The sequence below is a fragment of the Rhinoderma darwinii genome, chromosome 9 (genome assembly GCF_050947455.1).
Source record: "Rhinoderma darwinii isolate aRhiDar2 chromosome 9, aRhiDar2.hap1, whole genome shotgun sequence".
Lineage (NCBI taxonomy): Eukaryota > Metazoa > Chordata > Amphibia > Anura > Rhinodermatidae > Rhinoderma > Rhinoderma darwinii.
In genome coordinates this window covers 20,491,633-20,508,782 of record NC_134695.1, presented here as the reverse complement: position 1 = coordinate 20,508,782, position 17,150 = coordinate 20,491,633, and the positions used below count along the sequence as shown (strand labels likewise).

General features: G+C 43.9%; 1 protein-coding gene across 1 annotated transcript in view; it reads right to left on the bottom strand.

Moving 5' to 3' along the window:
* RIN1 (Ras and Rab interactor 1) overlaps positions 1–17,150 on the bottom strand; it is a 95,604-nt gene that overhangs the window by 64,636 nt on the left and 13,818 nt on the right. The window contains exon 5 of the mRNA XM_075836737.1: positions 9,042–9,114. Coding sequence (XP_075692852.1) covers positions 9,042–9,114 — 73 coding nt within the window. The remainder of the gene's footprint in view (positions 1–9,041; positions 9,115–17,150) is intronic.

Sequence of the window (17,150 nt, the reverse complement as noted above, 5' to 3'; positions counted from 1 at the left end):
AAGTGCAGTTTGTGGTACAATCTACAGGAAGCAGTGTGTGGCAATATCTAGAGGGAGCAGTGTGTGGCAATATCTACAGGGGCTGTGTGGAGCACCATCTCCAAGGGCCATTGAGTGTGGCTCTTTCTACGCTGGCTTTTATGCTACCAATAGTGGTCAGCACATATTACCTAGCCCTAGTGATATAGTGAGACATCACCTGCCTGTAAACAACCAGATAACCAGAGACATACCGACCACCATAGTAGTTTTTTTTTGTATGCAGAAATTCTGGAAAGCCACGCCTACTAACCATACCCACTAAATAAACCACGCCCCCATAAGAAACACCCACCAAAGACGCCACACCCTAAGTGTCACTGGAATTTTTTTTTAATGTTGGCAACTGTGATTTTCTCATACGTAGCATCTGATGCTGTTTTCAGGGCGTTAGTTTTCCATAGAAGTCAATGGGGAAACTTATTTTTACAGATCTGTTTTTGTCTCTACATTGCTTTACACAACTGTGATTAATGCCTCAAGCTTAGATATTGAAGTCTGCTTAGCTCATTTAACCAGGTGTGTACCTAGCTCTTGTACCTACCAGAAATTTCAGCTAAGGCCTCATGCACACGGCCTTGCCCGTAATCACAGCCTGGGTATGGGAGCACGGACCGTAAAAAGCAAAATATAAGACATGTCCTATCTTTTGCATTACACTTCTATGGCCTGGACACCTTCCCGTAAATAAACTGGAAGGTATCCGTGGACAATAGAAGTGAATGCGTCGATAATTGCGGTCCGCAAATATGGATACTGTGAAAATGTGCATGAACTGTGTGCATGGGGCCTAACTGTGCATTTGCAAATGTTGCTGAGCATCAGGATTAATGTCTTATTTGACTATACACCGGGATGATTAATTCAAACAAGAGTTTTTGGGGAAAATCTTCGTTGCCTTATCGCATACTTGCCAACTTTTGAGAACGGACAACAAGGAGATTCTAAAACCTGGCACCCGCCAAAATTTTTGGCTGTATGCCCCGCCAGTTTATATAGGACACGCCTCCAACATATAGCATTTGAATCGCAAATAGTGATGATATGATCCCCTTCATCACATCCCAAAACAGACTTAATACAGACCTAAGACCAGACTGCCCCTTTACCCCTTCTCCGCAACCAATTTTAGTTTTTTCCTTTTTAATTTTTTCCTCACCGCATTCCAAAAGCCATAATGTTTTTTATTATTCCATTGACATAGCCATATGAGGGCTTGTTTTTTGCAGGATGAGTTGTAGTTTTTCATGGCGCCATTTAATAAACTGGGAAACTGCAAAGAAATTATTTATGGGGTGAAATGGGCAAAAAAACAGCGATTCTGACAAACTTTTTTGGGTTTAGTTTTTACAACATTCATCGTGCGGTAAAAACGTCATGTTAACTTTATTCTATGGGTTGGTACAATTACGGCGATACAAAATTTATATAATTTTATCACTTTTACAAAGAAAAAACTTTTCCTTAAAACAATATTTGTATTCTGTCACCACATTCTGAGAGCCATAACTTTTTTTATTATCCCGTCGATTGAGGGGTATAAGGGCATATTTTTTTCAGTGCTATAGTTTACTAAGGTGACCAAAGTGCTATCCAATTTTTTTTATATATACGAATTTGGTCTTGGTTAAATTGCACCCTGATCTATATGATGTCCGAAACCTTCGCATATGATCAGTTGACGACTACATCCATTTTGTCTCAAGTTACGAGTTCCAGAGACTTCCTTCGTATCCCACCGCAGGAATTGAGAACGAGGGATTACGAAAAAGAACTTCGTAAACACACTGCGCAAGATCTTCATTGTGTCCCTTTAGGTAACATTGTGAAGTTTAACAAATAATTTAATACGCCTCTGACTGGCCAATATCTCTGTTAAATCTATTATCTAATTAATGTATCAGTCTCGATTACTTGAGATATCTTGCAATTCTTCAAATTTTTTAATTTTTCATTTTTCCACGTTATCATAGGTTCAACCATATGTCTTTACATATGCTTTATGTTCTTTATGCATTTTTTCAAGTTTTTGTTTTTCTGTATTAAATCTGTTTTCTTTTATATATACTTTTATGCAACATACTTATAGTGTGTATCTTTTCTATATTGCACATTAGTTTAAGCGATTTTGAAAAAGGCCAGACTCGGCCGAAACGTCAAATTTACAATCGCTTGTCAGCAATTACTGAAGATTACAATCGCTTGTTAGCAATTACTGAAATTTTGTGAAGATTTATTTCAGTGAAGAATAAACTGAAAATTAAATAATACAAGAATTAAACGAATCTTATTCATTCATACGTTTGAGTGCTTGGGTTATTTGCTGAATGACTATTGTGGGTTTGCCAAACTCGAACCCTCACAGCACCTCAACATCTCTACCAGGAGTGCTATCCAATTTTTTTATATATAGTTTACTAAGGTGACCAAAAAAACGTGAACGCGGGGATACCAGTTATAATTATTTTAAAAAAAATTAACAATACTTTTTTTTTTTAATGTTTAATATTTTTATTTGTACATAAAGCTTTATTCAACTGTTTTTTAATTTTTTTATTTTTTTCATAAGTCCCCCTAGGAGACTCGAACCAGCCATTGTTGGATCGCTCAAACTATGTACTGCAATACTAGTGTATTGCAGTAACTTGTAATTTTCACAGGCTCCTATTAAGCCTGATTTTGACAAGCTTAATAGGAGTACAAAGATGGCAGACCTGGGGGCCTTCATTAGGCTGCTATGCCAACCATCAGCACCCCGCGATCGCGTCACAGGGGGGGGGCGATTGGCTGTCGGAGGGGACCACCCAGGGGCGGATTGGCAATGTAACCTAACAGGAAGATTCCCAGTGGGCCGGTCAGTCAGTGGTCGGCCCCCATCCGTCCAGCTGCCGGCTCCCCTGCACGCAACACACTCTGTGCCACTTGGAATTGCTGATTGGATGAGAGCATGTCAGTCTCCCTAGCTGACAGGCATTTATGCAATCAGCAGGTCCTCTTGCGGCTATGGGAGAATCATTGGAGTGACAGTGGCGGAGCCATGATGAGAGGGTGGCCTGGCAAGTTAATGCAGGCAAATTACAGGAGATGGTGAAAGAGCCAGGCTGCAACGTACTACTAAAAGTAAGAATAATGTTGGGTGGCAATGCCTGATTATATTTAATGTGCTGGGGCAGGTGAGAAGTAAAAAAAAAAATCGCGCCACTCAAACGGCTGGTTTCACATGCCACAGTCAAAATGCTGCGGTATTCAGAAAATCACGGCAAAATGGTACGGTAAAAAACGCATTTTGACTGTGGCCTGTGAACCCAGCTTACTGAATATGCGCCGCTTCTGTCCCCTGTTCTATAACTGTGGGTTCACACGTCGCGGTCAGAATGTGTCTGGACTGCGGCAGGAAAACCCAGCTTTAGGCTGGATTCCCACGTAGCGTAAAATTCTGTGCGGAAATTCCACAGCATTTATAGTACCAGCAAATTGGATGAGATCTAGAAAATCTAATGCCCACGCTGCAGAAAAAAACGTTGCGTAAACGTTATTAAATTGACCTGCGGTGCGGAACTTAAAGCTGCAGCATGTCAATTTATGCTACATTATCGTTGATTTTCTGTTGTGGGTTTTCCCTATTGAATTCTACGGGGATGCAAAACCCGCAACATATGTAAGTATGAACATTTTTATTTCCGACCAGAAATTGACCTGTGGTGCGTATTTTTCGTACCGCAGCATGTAAATTCCTGCTCCAGAAACTGGACGGAATAGCTGCGTTTTTCAGGAGACGTCATCATTTCCCAACATTGAGAAAAACACAGCAACATTTTTTGCAATAAAAAACGCATGAAATGGTGTGGTTTTTCCATAGCGGAAATCCTGCTAGTTTCTGCAGGAATTGCTGTAGAATTTTTTTGCAACAATTACATTACATGAGAACAAGCCCTAACAGGTGGATCCTGCATGTTAGAGACACGCAGGCCCCGCTGACACTGAAGCCGTCAGTCCCGTGGACTTGACAGATTCAGGTTTTAGCGCACCATACAGCTGGTTTATATACAGGATACAAAGGAGCTGTATCTCAAAGTTATATATTTAAATATTAAAATATTTATAAAAAAGCATTTAAAAAGTTGCACAAAACACAATGATAGATATTTTTATTAAAAAAATATTTAAAAGTTGTACATAGCCTTTAGGCGAGATTCACACGACCGGGTCCCGCCCGTGCCCGAGTGTCGGCCGGTAAAATCGGCCATTTTGCCCGGCCGGTTTGCATAAAGTTTTGCATCCGTTCCGGGCCAGGCAGATCTGGACAGTGACATCAGCGGCAACTCCTGAAGGGGAATCCCCATGTGTTCGGGGATTCCGCTTCAGGAGTTTCCCCTGATGTCACTGCCCAGATATGGACAAGCGCGGAACGGATTCCTTCAAGGAGCTAAAGTGCGGCTAGCACATAGCAGAGCGGGGAGATACCTCCCCGCTCTGCTATAGTGGCGTCGCTACAGTAGTAGCAGCCGCAGCAGCAGCAGCTGCTAGCGGCGCCATCGAAGGTGTCGTCGGGCCAGGGCGCTTTTAAAACAAGCAGGGGAAGGGAGCCAGCGCAGCGCTCCCTCCACCTGCTGTACACCCCGGCCCTGCCACACAGTGTACAGCCATTCGTCCGAATGGCATCAACTCCTCCTCACATGCACTCTGCGCTGTGAGGAGGAGGAGATAGAGCGCAAGTGCCGGAAAACCCGGCCATCACTCGGGACACATCCCGGTGATGGCCATGTATTACCCGGCCCCATAGACTTCTATGGGAGCCGGGCGGCCGGGTACCCGGCCGAAAATAGAGCATGTCCTATTTTTTACGGCCGGTTTTCCCGGCCGTCAAAAAATCGGTCGTGTGAATAGCCCCATTAGGGGTCTATTATTCCTAATGCAGCCGGGTGCCGGCCGATTTATGAACGGCCGGCACCCGGCCGGGAAACCCTGCCGTGTGAATGAGGCCTTAGGGTACGAACACACACGGTGCATTCAGGGCGGATACAGTGCGTCAAACGTGGTGCGTAAATTATCACACATACCCCCTATGTGAGTAAATTATCACACATACCCCCTCCCTCCTCCGACGTCCGCTCCAGCCTCCCAGGATGACGTTGCAGGTCATGTGACCGCTGCAGGGAGGCCGGACTGGAGAAGAAAAAGGGACCTCTGGGTAAGTATAACGTTATTCTAATTTTTTTCTTACTAGCGATTCCGCCGCAAATATCGCAGCACACACCATTTTGTTGTGGGTTTAAGCACCGCATTTAATTCAATGGGAAAACCCGCAACAGAAGAACTGCGGTTCCGCAGCATTAATTGACATGCTACAGTTGAAAAAAACGAAACGCAGGTCAATTTATGTGCGTTTTTCGGCTGCATTTTTCCACAGTGTGGGGACGAGAGTTGTTAAAATCTCACCTACACTGCTGCTACTGTAATATTCTGCAGATTTTCCGCAATTAATCCGTTGCAGAAAATCTGCAGTGTTTATGCTGTGTGTATTCGTGCCCTAAAGGTGGGCAGCATAATAGGTGTGGAGTGTGCTTTAAAAGTGAACTGTAAAGATGTCTGTGCAGTAAATCCTGCAGAGACTATGTGTGGGCAGGAGAAGTCGTCATGGCGGTCTGGGTCCAATGGAGAAGAAAAAGGAAAGCAAACAACTTAGTAAAGACGTCACCTCTAAATCACTGGGGGTATGTTCACACGGCTTTTTTCGGCTGTTTTTCGGGCCGTAAACGGCTGAAAAGTTGGAAGCAGAACACCTCCAAACATCTGCCCATTGATTTCAATGTAAAAAAACGGCGTTCTGTTGCGACGGGCCGTTTTTTTACACGGTTGTGTTGAAAAACGGCCACGTAAAAAAACGGGCGCAAAAAAGAAGTGCATGTCACTTCTTGAGCCGTTTCTGGAGCCGTTTTTCATTGACTCTATAGAAAAACAGCTCCAAAAGCGGCCGTGAACAACGCGAGTTGCTAATAAAACGGCTGAAAATCAAGAGCTGTTTTCCCTTGAAAACAGCTCCGTATATTCAGACATTTTTTAGTAAGCGTGTGAACATAGCCTAATTGTAATCTACTCTGACGCTGACTGTGTTGGATCAGCCCTGAATTCACTTGTATAGTTTGCAGTGTGATAATACTCTGCAGACTGCATACACTACTGCACTCCATTTGGTGGTAATTAGAGTATGTTCCCACACACAGGATACGCTGGAGATTCTCTACAACAGAAAATATGCAGCAGATTCTCTAGAAAAACTTTGGTAAATCTGTCACAGAAATCTGCTCCAAATAGTGCATTTTTTCTGCTTATATTCATGCGGAAACAGTGAGTTTTTTCCGCAGTGGTTTTACCTGCTTATTTAGAGTTCACACGGGACGGATATGCTGTGTAAAAGCGCGCAGCATATCCGTCCTGTGCGCCGCAGGGAATTCCAAGTGAAAAAGCGCACCAAACTGTGGTGCAGTTTTTCGCCCAGAATGTCCGCTGCGGAAAATTGCAGCACTTAGCTAGCCTGCTAGTCATCCCAGGAGAATACTGCAGCCTGTGATTGGCTGCAGCGGCAGTCACATGAGATGAAGCGTCATTCCCAGGAGGGCGGCCTTCTGACGTCACCCAGGCCGGCCTCCTGGGATGATGTTTCATCCCATGTGACCGCTGCTGCAGCCTGGAGGCCGCGCTGGAGGGAGGAAAACAGACTTCTGGGTAAGTACAACATTTTTATTTTTTTTCAGAGTTGCGTGTTTTGCGCTGCAAAAAACGCAACAACTGCTATTTGTTGCAGAATTTAGCTCCCCATTGAATTCAATGGGGAGTACCAGCAACCAGGAGCGTAACTAGGAAACACTGGGCCCTATAGCAAACTTTTGACTGGGCTCCCCCCCTGGGTGCCACACATAGTCTGCCCTTGTACCCCCCCTGTAAATAGTGCCATACAGCTCCTCCTGTAGACAGTGCCATACAGTATATATGCACCTGCGGATTTCCAGCGATTTTTGTATATTTTATTTTTTCACTGCGTTTCCGCTGCGTAATCGACGTAAAATCCGCAATATAAATTTGTTGCAGAATTTCTGCTCCCCATTGATGTCTTTGGGCCAAACACGCAGCATCTCTGCACAGAACACGCAGCATAAATTGACATGCTGCGGAATTGAAAAAACGCACTGCAGAATACATTCCACACGGCTTTTGTGCATTTTTTTTAATTGAAAAAAGGGCGCGTAAAAAACTCCCAGTCGGAAGAAAACAGCGTTTTTTCCATTGAAATCAATGGGCAGATGTTTGGAGGCATTCTGCTTCTGATTTTTCAGCTGTTTTTCGGGCCGTTTAGGGGTTGTGTCATGCCAGACATTTATGGACACATCTTTGCACAGCACCACTGGTTTTCCAGAAACAGCAGCATGCTAAGCTACACTTTTGCTACACTACCTCAGAATGGTAGTTTGCTGCTTCATTGCACCGCTGAGCTGCACTGTAGGCAGGACTCCCATTGAAGTCCAGTCACAAGTATGGGAGTTACGTAATGCTAAGTTCACACTACCATTAAAGGAACAGTGTCACCACAATTTTTTTTTTAATATGTTAAAGATGTTAGTGCTTTATTAAAAACGTTTAGATTAATTTGTGTGTTTGTGTGTTACTTTTTCTTATTTTTACACTTTTTCTTCCCTATGGGGGCTGCCATTTTTTTTTCCATTTCTGTATGTGTCGATTAACGACACATACAGACATGGAATACGGCAGCTCCAGTCCCATAGGGACTGCGAACGGGGCCCGTTCCATCCACTAACATGTACGCCGCTGTGTGGGAACGGCGCATGCGCCGCTCCCACACAGTTCAATTTGAAATGCGCGCCATCCGGCGCCATTTTCCTGTGGACCGGAAGTCGCGGCCGGACAGTAAGATTACTACTTCCGGTCGCGGCTTCCGGACTTGTGCACATGTAGCAGCGGCAGCAGACGGAGCGGATGGACCGGAGGGAGCGGCGGCGACTGGAGCAGGTAAGGGATTTCTATGTATGTTTGTGTTTCAGTGTGTGTTTACTACTGTATGTAAACCTTCTACACTGTGTGTTAGCTCAAAAAATGGCGACACACAGTGTAGGAGGTTAGACCGTTCAAACCCCTCGTTTCTCCCGGCACTAGCCAGGATAAAGGAGGGGGGGATGCTGAGAGCTCACTAGAGCGAGGGCTTTTTACCCAATTTTGCAGCATAAAGCAATGTGGTTGCTTTACCACATGCAATGCTGCAATTTTGGGAATGGCTCCATCTAGTGACCAGCAATGGGAAATATTATAAATTAGAATCCAATTGAATCCAATTTATAATATTTCCTGACTCGTGAAAAAAAAAAAAAAATTAGAACAATGTTTAATCACCTATACACTAATTGTTTAACTAAAAAAAAACAACATGTTTTGCTGGCAACACATTCCCTTTAAGCTTCGTTTAGTTCTCTTCTGTCAGAGGAAGAGATGAACAAGAGTCCAAACGGAAAGAATCGCTTCCGTTAGAATTACCATTGATTTCAAATGGTAATTCTTTTGTTTCAGATTCATTCCGTTTGCCTACGTTCGCTAGATTTCCGTTTTTCTAAATGAAGCAAAAGTGCAGTCTGTAGCATTTTTGATTCCGTGAAAAAAAACAGCAGAGGTGTTTTTTTTCTTGGGCGGTTTTGAGCTGCACACGGGAAAAAAAAGCGGCATTTCCTTTCATGCCACTGTTTCCGCCTCTGACCTCCAATTGAATCAATAGGTTGCAAAAGAAACCTGCGGCGCTCGTTTCCGATAATTTTTTGCAGCGTTTTTTGTCCACGGTCCTTGCATTAGCTTCAATGGCCGAGGGCAAAAAAACGCAACAAAAAGGCGCAGGCAGGTCAAGATCTGCATCAAAATTCCTGAAGGAATTCTGAGGCATATTTTTTCTTCCTGCAAAAAACTGTAAACAAGGCCAAAGCCTGAATAAAAAATAAAATCACCTTTTAGTACTGTAGTACGACACAAGTGTTATAGGGTCTGGAAAGGTAAGTGGGCAGTTTTCCAAAGAGAGACCTGTATGGAGACAAAAAAAAACAATCTTGAATTGTGGAAAAACAAGAAACCAAGAGTTCGACAGACCAAAGCTACTAAACTTCCCACACGGCCGTTTTCAGAACAATGATGTTCTATGGGTGTGTTCACATGGCCGTTTTTTTAACAGCCCGTGAATAATGGGCATCAAAAAATAGGACAGGTCCTATTTTTGGCCATTTTCACAGCAATGACGGCCCCCATCGAAGACAATGGATTAGTTTTTAACAGCTGTCAATACATGTAACAACTGTTAAAAACTGATCTGTGACACAGGGATTGGCAAGTGAACTACTAGTTCCCTTGCTGGCTATCGGCGGCTTGATGGCACTCACCGATGCAGCACCGACCTCTTCAGGTGTGGTCTCTCGTCTTCTTGGGTTCTGTGAAGGCGACGCGTTGACGTTATTGCGCCGCCTTCGCAGATCGCGTGAAGACAAGAGACCACGCATGATGTCGAGCTGCATCGGTGAGTGTCATCACGTCGCCGCAGATCCCGTGAAGACGAGAGACCTTACCTGAAGACAGCGCTGCATCGGTGAGTATGTAGGGCACTCATATCGGGCTGTGTGGCATCATCTACATCGGGGCTGTGTGGCATGATATACAGGGGGCTGTGTGGCATGTACAGGGAGGTGTGTAGCATATACAGGGATGCTGTGTGGCATATACAGGGAGGCTGTGTGGCATATACAGGGAGGCTGTGTGGCATATACAGGGAGGCTGTGTGGCATATACAGGGAGGCTGTGTGGCATATAGAGGGTAGTGCGTGGCATACACCTCCCTGTATATGATGCCACACACCTCCCTGTATATGATGCCACACACCTCCCTGTATATGATGCCACACACCTCCCTGTAAATGATGCCAGACACCTCCCTGTATATGATGCCACACAGACCCCCTGTATATGATGCCACACAGACCCCCTATAAATGATGCCACACAGCCTCCCTGTATATGCCACACAACCCCCTGTATATTATGCCACACAGACCCCCTGTATATGATGCCACACACCTCCCTGTATATACCACACATCCTCCCTGTATATGCCACACAGCCCGACATGAATGCCCTATATACTCACCGATGCAGCACTGTCTTCACGGGATCTGCGGCGACGCGATAACACTAACCAATGCAGCTCGTCTTCCTGAGTGGTCTCTCGTCTTCACGAGATCTGAGAAGGCGGCGCGATGACGTCATCGCGTCGCCTTCGCAGAACGCGGGAAGACGAGAAACCACACCTGAAAAGGTCGGTGCTGCATTGGTGAGTGTCATCGCGTCGCAGATAGCCAGCAGGGAACTAGGTGTTCCCTTGCCAATCCCCATGTCACAGATCCGTTTCTAATGGTTGTTACATGTATTGACAGCCGTTAAAAACAGATCCATTGACTTCTATGGGGGCCGTCAGGCCAAAATGTCCAAAAATAGGACATGTTCTATTTTTTGACGCCCATTATTCAGGGACTGTTAAAAAAGCGGGCGTGTGAATACACCCATAGAACATCATTGTTCTGAAAACGGCCGTGCGACGGCCGTTAAAAGAACAACCGTCACACCGCCGTTTTTCAGTGTCGTGTGAATAAGGCCTTAGGCTCTCTTCACAACTCATTTTGCACGTCAGATGTATTTTTTTGTATATACACTCCTCAACATTGAAATTGCAACACCAGGAAGGAAAAGTTTTGGAATTGTGGAAATCACAGGATCAATAGACATGTTAACCCCTTCCCGCACCTTGGCGTAAATGCACGTCCATGTGAGCAGTAAGTTTGCGCACCTGGGCGTGCAGTTACGTCCGCGCTTTAACAGTTAACCGCCACGCGGCGCTACACCGCTGCAGCGGGTAACTGTGCAGGGTGTCAGCCCTGCTCTCCCCGTTGCCGATCAGCGGCCTGTCGCCGCTGAAATCGGCAATTAACCCCTTCGATGCGGTGGTTGATTGCGATCACCACATCGAAGAGGTTTACAGCGGATCGGCAGCCCCCCACATGAATTTGCGGGGGCTGGCGATCCTTATCATGGCAACCAGAGGCCAGACAATGACCTCCGGGTTGCCATGTACGGAAGCCTCGGAGGATCAGCCTCTGGCCGGTCCTCCGATGCTTCCTGTCAGTGTGACTGTCACGTCACAATGACAGTTAGAACACATTACACTATGTGTGTAGTGTAATGTGTTCTAGCAGCGATCAGAGCTGCAAGTCTAAGTGTCCCCTAGTGGGACAAGTAAAAAAAGTAAAAAAAGTAAAAAAAAGATAATAGAAATGTTTTTAAAAAGTGTAAAAATAAAAGTTATAAGTGACCTAAACAAAGAATGCTTTTTTTCCTATAATAAGTCTTTTATTATAGGAAAAATATTAACACGTTAAAAAAAGTACACATATTTGGTATCGCCGCATTCGTAACGACCCCAACTATAAAACTGTAATATTATTTTTCCCGCAAGGTGAACACCGCGAAAAAAATAAACGAAAAACAGTGCCCGAATCACAATTTTTTGGTTACCAACCCTCCCAAAATATACAATAAAAAGTGATCAAAAAGTCGCATGTACGCCAAAATGGTACCAATACAAACTACATCCCATCCCGCAAAAAGCAAGCCCTTACACCGCTTTTTTGACTGAAAAATAAAAACGTTATGGCTCTCAGAATATGGTGACAAAAATTTATTTATTTTATAAATAAGTGATTTTATTGCACAAACGCTGCAAAACATAAAAAAATTATATACATCTGGTATCGCTGTAATCGTATCGACCCGCAGAATAAAGTATAATGGTCATTTATAGCCCAGGGTGACGGCCATAAAAAAAAGAATAAAAAACATTGTCAGAATTGATGGTTTTTGGTCACCTTGCTTGCCAAAAAATGGAATAAAACGTGATCAAAAAAATTTCTGGTACCCCAAAATGGTACCAATGAAAACTACAGATTGTCCCGCAAAGAATAAACCCTCACACAGCTCCGGTGGAGAAAAAATAAAACAGTTCTGGCCCTCAGAATATAGCGATGGAAAACGTGCAGAGTGTTCCAAAAGCAGGTAAGATCGGGCGCCATTTATCAGTGCGACACCGGCCACATATCTGCGGATTATTATTTATTTACTGCATTATTATACCCTCTTATTATACCCTGATGTACCCCGCACAGATTACATATACCCCCACATTATAAACAGAACAACTACCAAGCTACATCTGCGCCCCAAAAGCCAAATGGCGTCCCTCCCTTCTGAGCCCTGCAGCGTGCCTAAACACCAATTTACGTCCACAGATATGGCATCGCCATACCTGGGAGAACCCGGTTAATATTTTATGAGGTATTTGTCTTCAGTGGCACAAACTGGGCACAACATATAGTGCACTAAAATGGCATATGAGTGGAAAATTTTAATTTTCACTCCGCACCATGCGCTGCACATTAACCCCTTCGCGCACCACAACATAGCATGTCTTAGTGTGGGGGGTGATGTATGGAGCGTCTCACGTGAAAAATAAAGAATTTAAAACGGCAAAATCACTGTTTTTTTGGTCACCTTGGCTCTACCTAAAAATGTAATAAAAAGTGCTCAAAAAGTTGTATGTACCAAAAAATTGTACCAATAAAAACGACCGCTCGTCCCTCAATAAATAAGCCCTCATACCGCTCTATTGACTGAAAAATAAAAAAGTTGTGGCTCTTGGAACGCGGGGAGGAAAAAACTAAAAAGGAAAAGAAAAAAATGGATCAGTCCAGAAAGGGTTAATTACTTTCTAATGAAAAACCATTTATGACCACACGTGGGGTATAGCCGTACTCGGGAGAAATTGCTTTTTTTTTAGTGGAAGAAATGTTGATATTCATTTTCACGGCCTAATTCTAATAAATCCTGCAAAAGACATGTGGGGTCTAAATGCCCACTATATCCCTAGATAGATTCTTTAAGTGGTGTAATTTCCACTTTTGGGGGGTTTCCACTGTTTTGGCCTCTCAGGGGCTTTGCAAATGCGACATGGCACCCAAAAACCATTTCAGCTCAATTTGAGCTCCAAAAGCCCCTTCCCTTCTAAGCCTTGCTGTGGGTCCAAACAGCAGTTTATTACCACATATGGCATATTTCCGTAATCGGGAGAAATTGTTTTACAAATGTTGGGGTGCCTTTTCTCCTTTATTCCTTGTTAAAATTAAAAATGGCTACCTTTTTTCAGAAAAAAAGTCGATTTTTACCTTTACAGAATAATTCCAATGAATTCAGCAAAACAACCGTGGGGTCAAAATGCTAACTTTACCCCTAGAAAAATTCCTTGATGAGTGTAGTTTCCAAAATGGAGTCACTTTCCGGGGGTTTCCACTATTTTGTTCCCTCCCGTGCATTTCAAACGCGACATGGCACTGAAAACTATTCCAGCAAAATCAGAATTTCAAAATCCAAATGGTGCTCCTTCCCTTCTGAGTCCTGCTGTGGGTCCAAACAGCAGTTTATTACCACATATGGGGTATTGCTATAATCAGGAGAAATTGCTTTACATATGTTGGGGTGTGTTTTCTCTTTTCTTTTATTCCTTGAAAAAATTAAACATTTCTACGTTTTTTCAGAAAAAAAAGTAGATTTTCATCTTCACAAACTAATTCAAATAAATTTAGCAAAAAAACTGTGGGTTCAAAATGCTAACTATACCCCTAGATAAATTCCCTGAGGGGTGTAGTTTCCAAAATGAGGTCACTTGTGGGGGTCTTTATTGTTTTGACCCCACAAGACCTCTTCAAACCTGACATGGTACCTAAAATATATGCTAAAAAAAGGAGGCCCCAAAATCCTCTAGGTGCTCCTTTGCTTCTGAGGCCTGTGTTTCAGTCCATGACCGCACTAGGGCCACATGTGGGGTATTTCTAAAAACTGCACAATCTGGGCAATAAATAATAAGTTACATTTCTCGGGTAAAACCTTCTGTGGTATAGAAAAAAATGTATTACAAATGAATTTTGTAAAAAAAAATGAAATTTGTAACTTTCACCTCTACTTTGCTTTAATTCCTGTGAAATGCCTAAAGGGTTAATACACTTTCTGAATGCTGTTTTGAATACTTTGAGGGGTGCAGTTTTCTAAATGGGGTGATTTATGGGGACTTTCTAATATATAAGGCTCTCAAAGCCACTTCAGAACTGAACTGGTCCTTGTAAAAATCGCCTTTTGAAATTTTCTTGAAAATATGAGAAATCACTGCTAAAGTTGTAAGTCTTGTAACGGCCTAGAAAAATAAAAGAATGTTCAAAAAACGATGCCAAACTAAAGTAGACATATGGGAACTGTTAACTAGTAACTATTTTGTGTGGTATTACGATCTGTTTTACAAGCAGATACATTTAAATTTAGAAAAATGCTAATTTTTGCTAATTTTCTCCAAATCTTGGTGTTTTTTACAAATAAATATTGAATTTATCAACCAAATTTTTTCACTAACATAAAGTACAATATGTCACGAGAAAACAATCTCAGAATCGCTTGGATAGGTAAAATCATTCCGGAGTTATTACCACATAAAGTGACACATGTCAGATTTGAAAAATCGGCTTCGTCCCGAAGGCCAAAACAGGCTCAGTCGTGAAGGGGTTAAAGAGACACTCCAGCGATTTATTTTTTATTTTTTATATTATTGCTACCGTTTGTACAGTACACCTGGTAAAAGGATGGACAGGCTATTCTCTTACCGGCGCTTTGTTTTAGAAATATCCCGGTTTGCAATGCAGTCATGTGACCGACCGATTCATACAGCCTTTGCGGTGTGGACCAGAAGTCATTCTCTATACATTCCTGTGAGACTCACATTCAGGGCCGGCCTTAGGGGTTTGTGACCTGTGCCATTGCACAGGACACATCACTCCAGCAGATGAAAGGGGGCGCTGCGCTGGCTCCCTTCCCCTGCTTGTGTTTCAGAAGCGCAAGGGCCCGGCGACTCAGCAGCTGACTTTCCATCTGGACGCTTCTTCTCTGAGTGGCGTCGCTACCGCTGTAGCAGCCATAGCGGCTGCTAGCGGCGACTCCGGGGGGCATGAGGGCACCCGTTCCAAATACTATTAAACACTATAGCAGACCAGGGCGGTATCTCCCCGCTCTGCGGTCTACTAGCGCCACTGTAGCTCCCTGAAGGAGCAGAATCCCCGTGTGTCCAGGGATTCCGCTTCTGGACGGTGCGCTTGATGTCTCTGTCCATATATGGACAGTGACATCAGGGGCAACTCCTGAAGCGGAATCCCCATCCATCGTTGCCGACGCTGTGACTGGGGATTCCTCTCCAGGAGAGACGTCAGGGACTTCTCCTCGAGTGGAATCCCCGGTCACAGGGTCGAAAACGCTGTGAATGGGCATCCTGCTTCAGGAGTTGCCACTAATGTCCCTGTCCATATATGGACAGAGACATCAAGCGCTCCATCCAGTAGCAGAATCCCCGGCCACAGGGGGATTCCGCTCCTTCAGGGAACTACAGTGGCGCTATCTACAGGAATGGGGGGTGCTACCTACAAGTGGGCTGTGTGGCACTACCTACAAGGGGGCTGTGTGGCACTACCTACAAGGGGGCTGTGTGGCACTATCTACAGAGGGCTGTGTGGCACTATCTACAAGGGGCATCTGTGAGTGGTGGGCTGATGGTCATTTTAATGAGAGTGGCGGGATGATGGTCATTTTACTGTGAGTGGCGGGCTGATGGTTCTTTTACTGTGAGTGAGGGGCTGATTGTCACTTCATTGGGGGGGCTGATGGTCATTTTACTGTGAGTTGGGGGTTGATTTTTTTTCCAGGGGTGCCTCGAGTCTGAAAAGGTTGGGAAACTCTGTACTATGCTACAGCATCACGCCGGCCTACACAAGGATCCGGTCGTCGGCATTGTGGAGCAGCTCAGTTCGTCGTCGGAACGCCCTAGGTGAGTACAATTTTTTTGTTTGGGGGGGCACTGTCTACAAGTGGGAGATGGGGGCTGTATGGCACTCTCTGTAGGGAGGAGGTGGGGGATTATGGCACTGTCTACAGGGAGGCTGTATGGCACAATCTACAGGGGGGCTGTGTGTGGTAGCCAGGGGAGGGGAGCATTATACTGTGTGGAGGCACTACAAGGGGCAATATATTGGGTGTGGTACTTAGGGGGCATAATACTATGTCGGCACAATTAGAAGACAAAATACGGTGTAATTAAAGGATTATAATATATTTTATTATGAAATATTATTATTATTATACTGTATGGGGGACACTAAAGGGGCATTATACTTTTTTATGGGGGATTGTTTTTTATAATGGGGGTGGCGCTGAAAGATATTTTTGCACGGGGCGCCATTTATCCTGAGGCCGGCCCTGCTCACATTGAGTGTAGCAGTGAATGGTATTTACGGAAGCAGCGTAGCACGTAACTGCTATACACTTCTATGGGAGTTACGGAAACTGTGTAGCGCAGCGAGTTAAGCTGTTTTCTGATTACGTAGTCGAAAATTAGGTGGCCCCGTTCTAGAGATAGGTGCGGGTACCAGAGTTGGGCCCCGCATCTATCTGACATTAATGCCATAACCTGTGGATATGCCATACATGTATTTGATGGGCAAACCCCTTTAAGGAATCTATCTAGGGGTATAGAGCATTTAGACCCCACAGATGTTTTGCAGAATTTATTGGAATTAGGCCATGAAAATCAACATTTTTTTCCACTATAATGTAGAATTTTTTCATTTTCACAAGGGATAAAGGAGAAAAAGCACCCCAATATTTGTAAAGCAATTTCTCCTGCTGTTTGGATACACAGCAGGGCTCAGAAAGGTAGGAGCTTTATTTTGCTGGATTGGTTTTTGCATTTGCAGAGTGTTGTAGTGAGAATTTTGACCCCACAGGTGTTTCATAGATTTTATTAGAAGAAAATATGTAGATTTAGCTACCAATTTGTAATTTTCGCAAAGTTCAATAGGAGAAAAAACACCAAACAATGTGTTACTCAATATCTCCCTAATACGACAATACCCCATATGTGGCCATAAACTGCTGTTT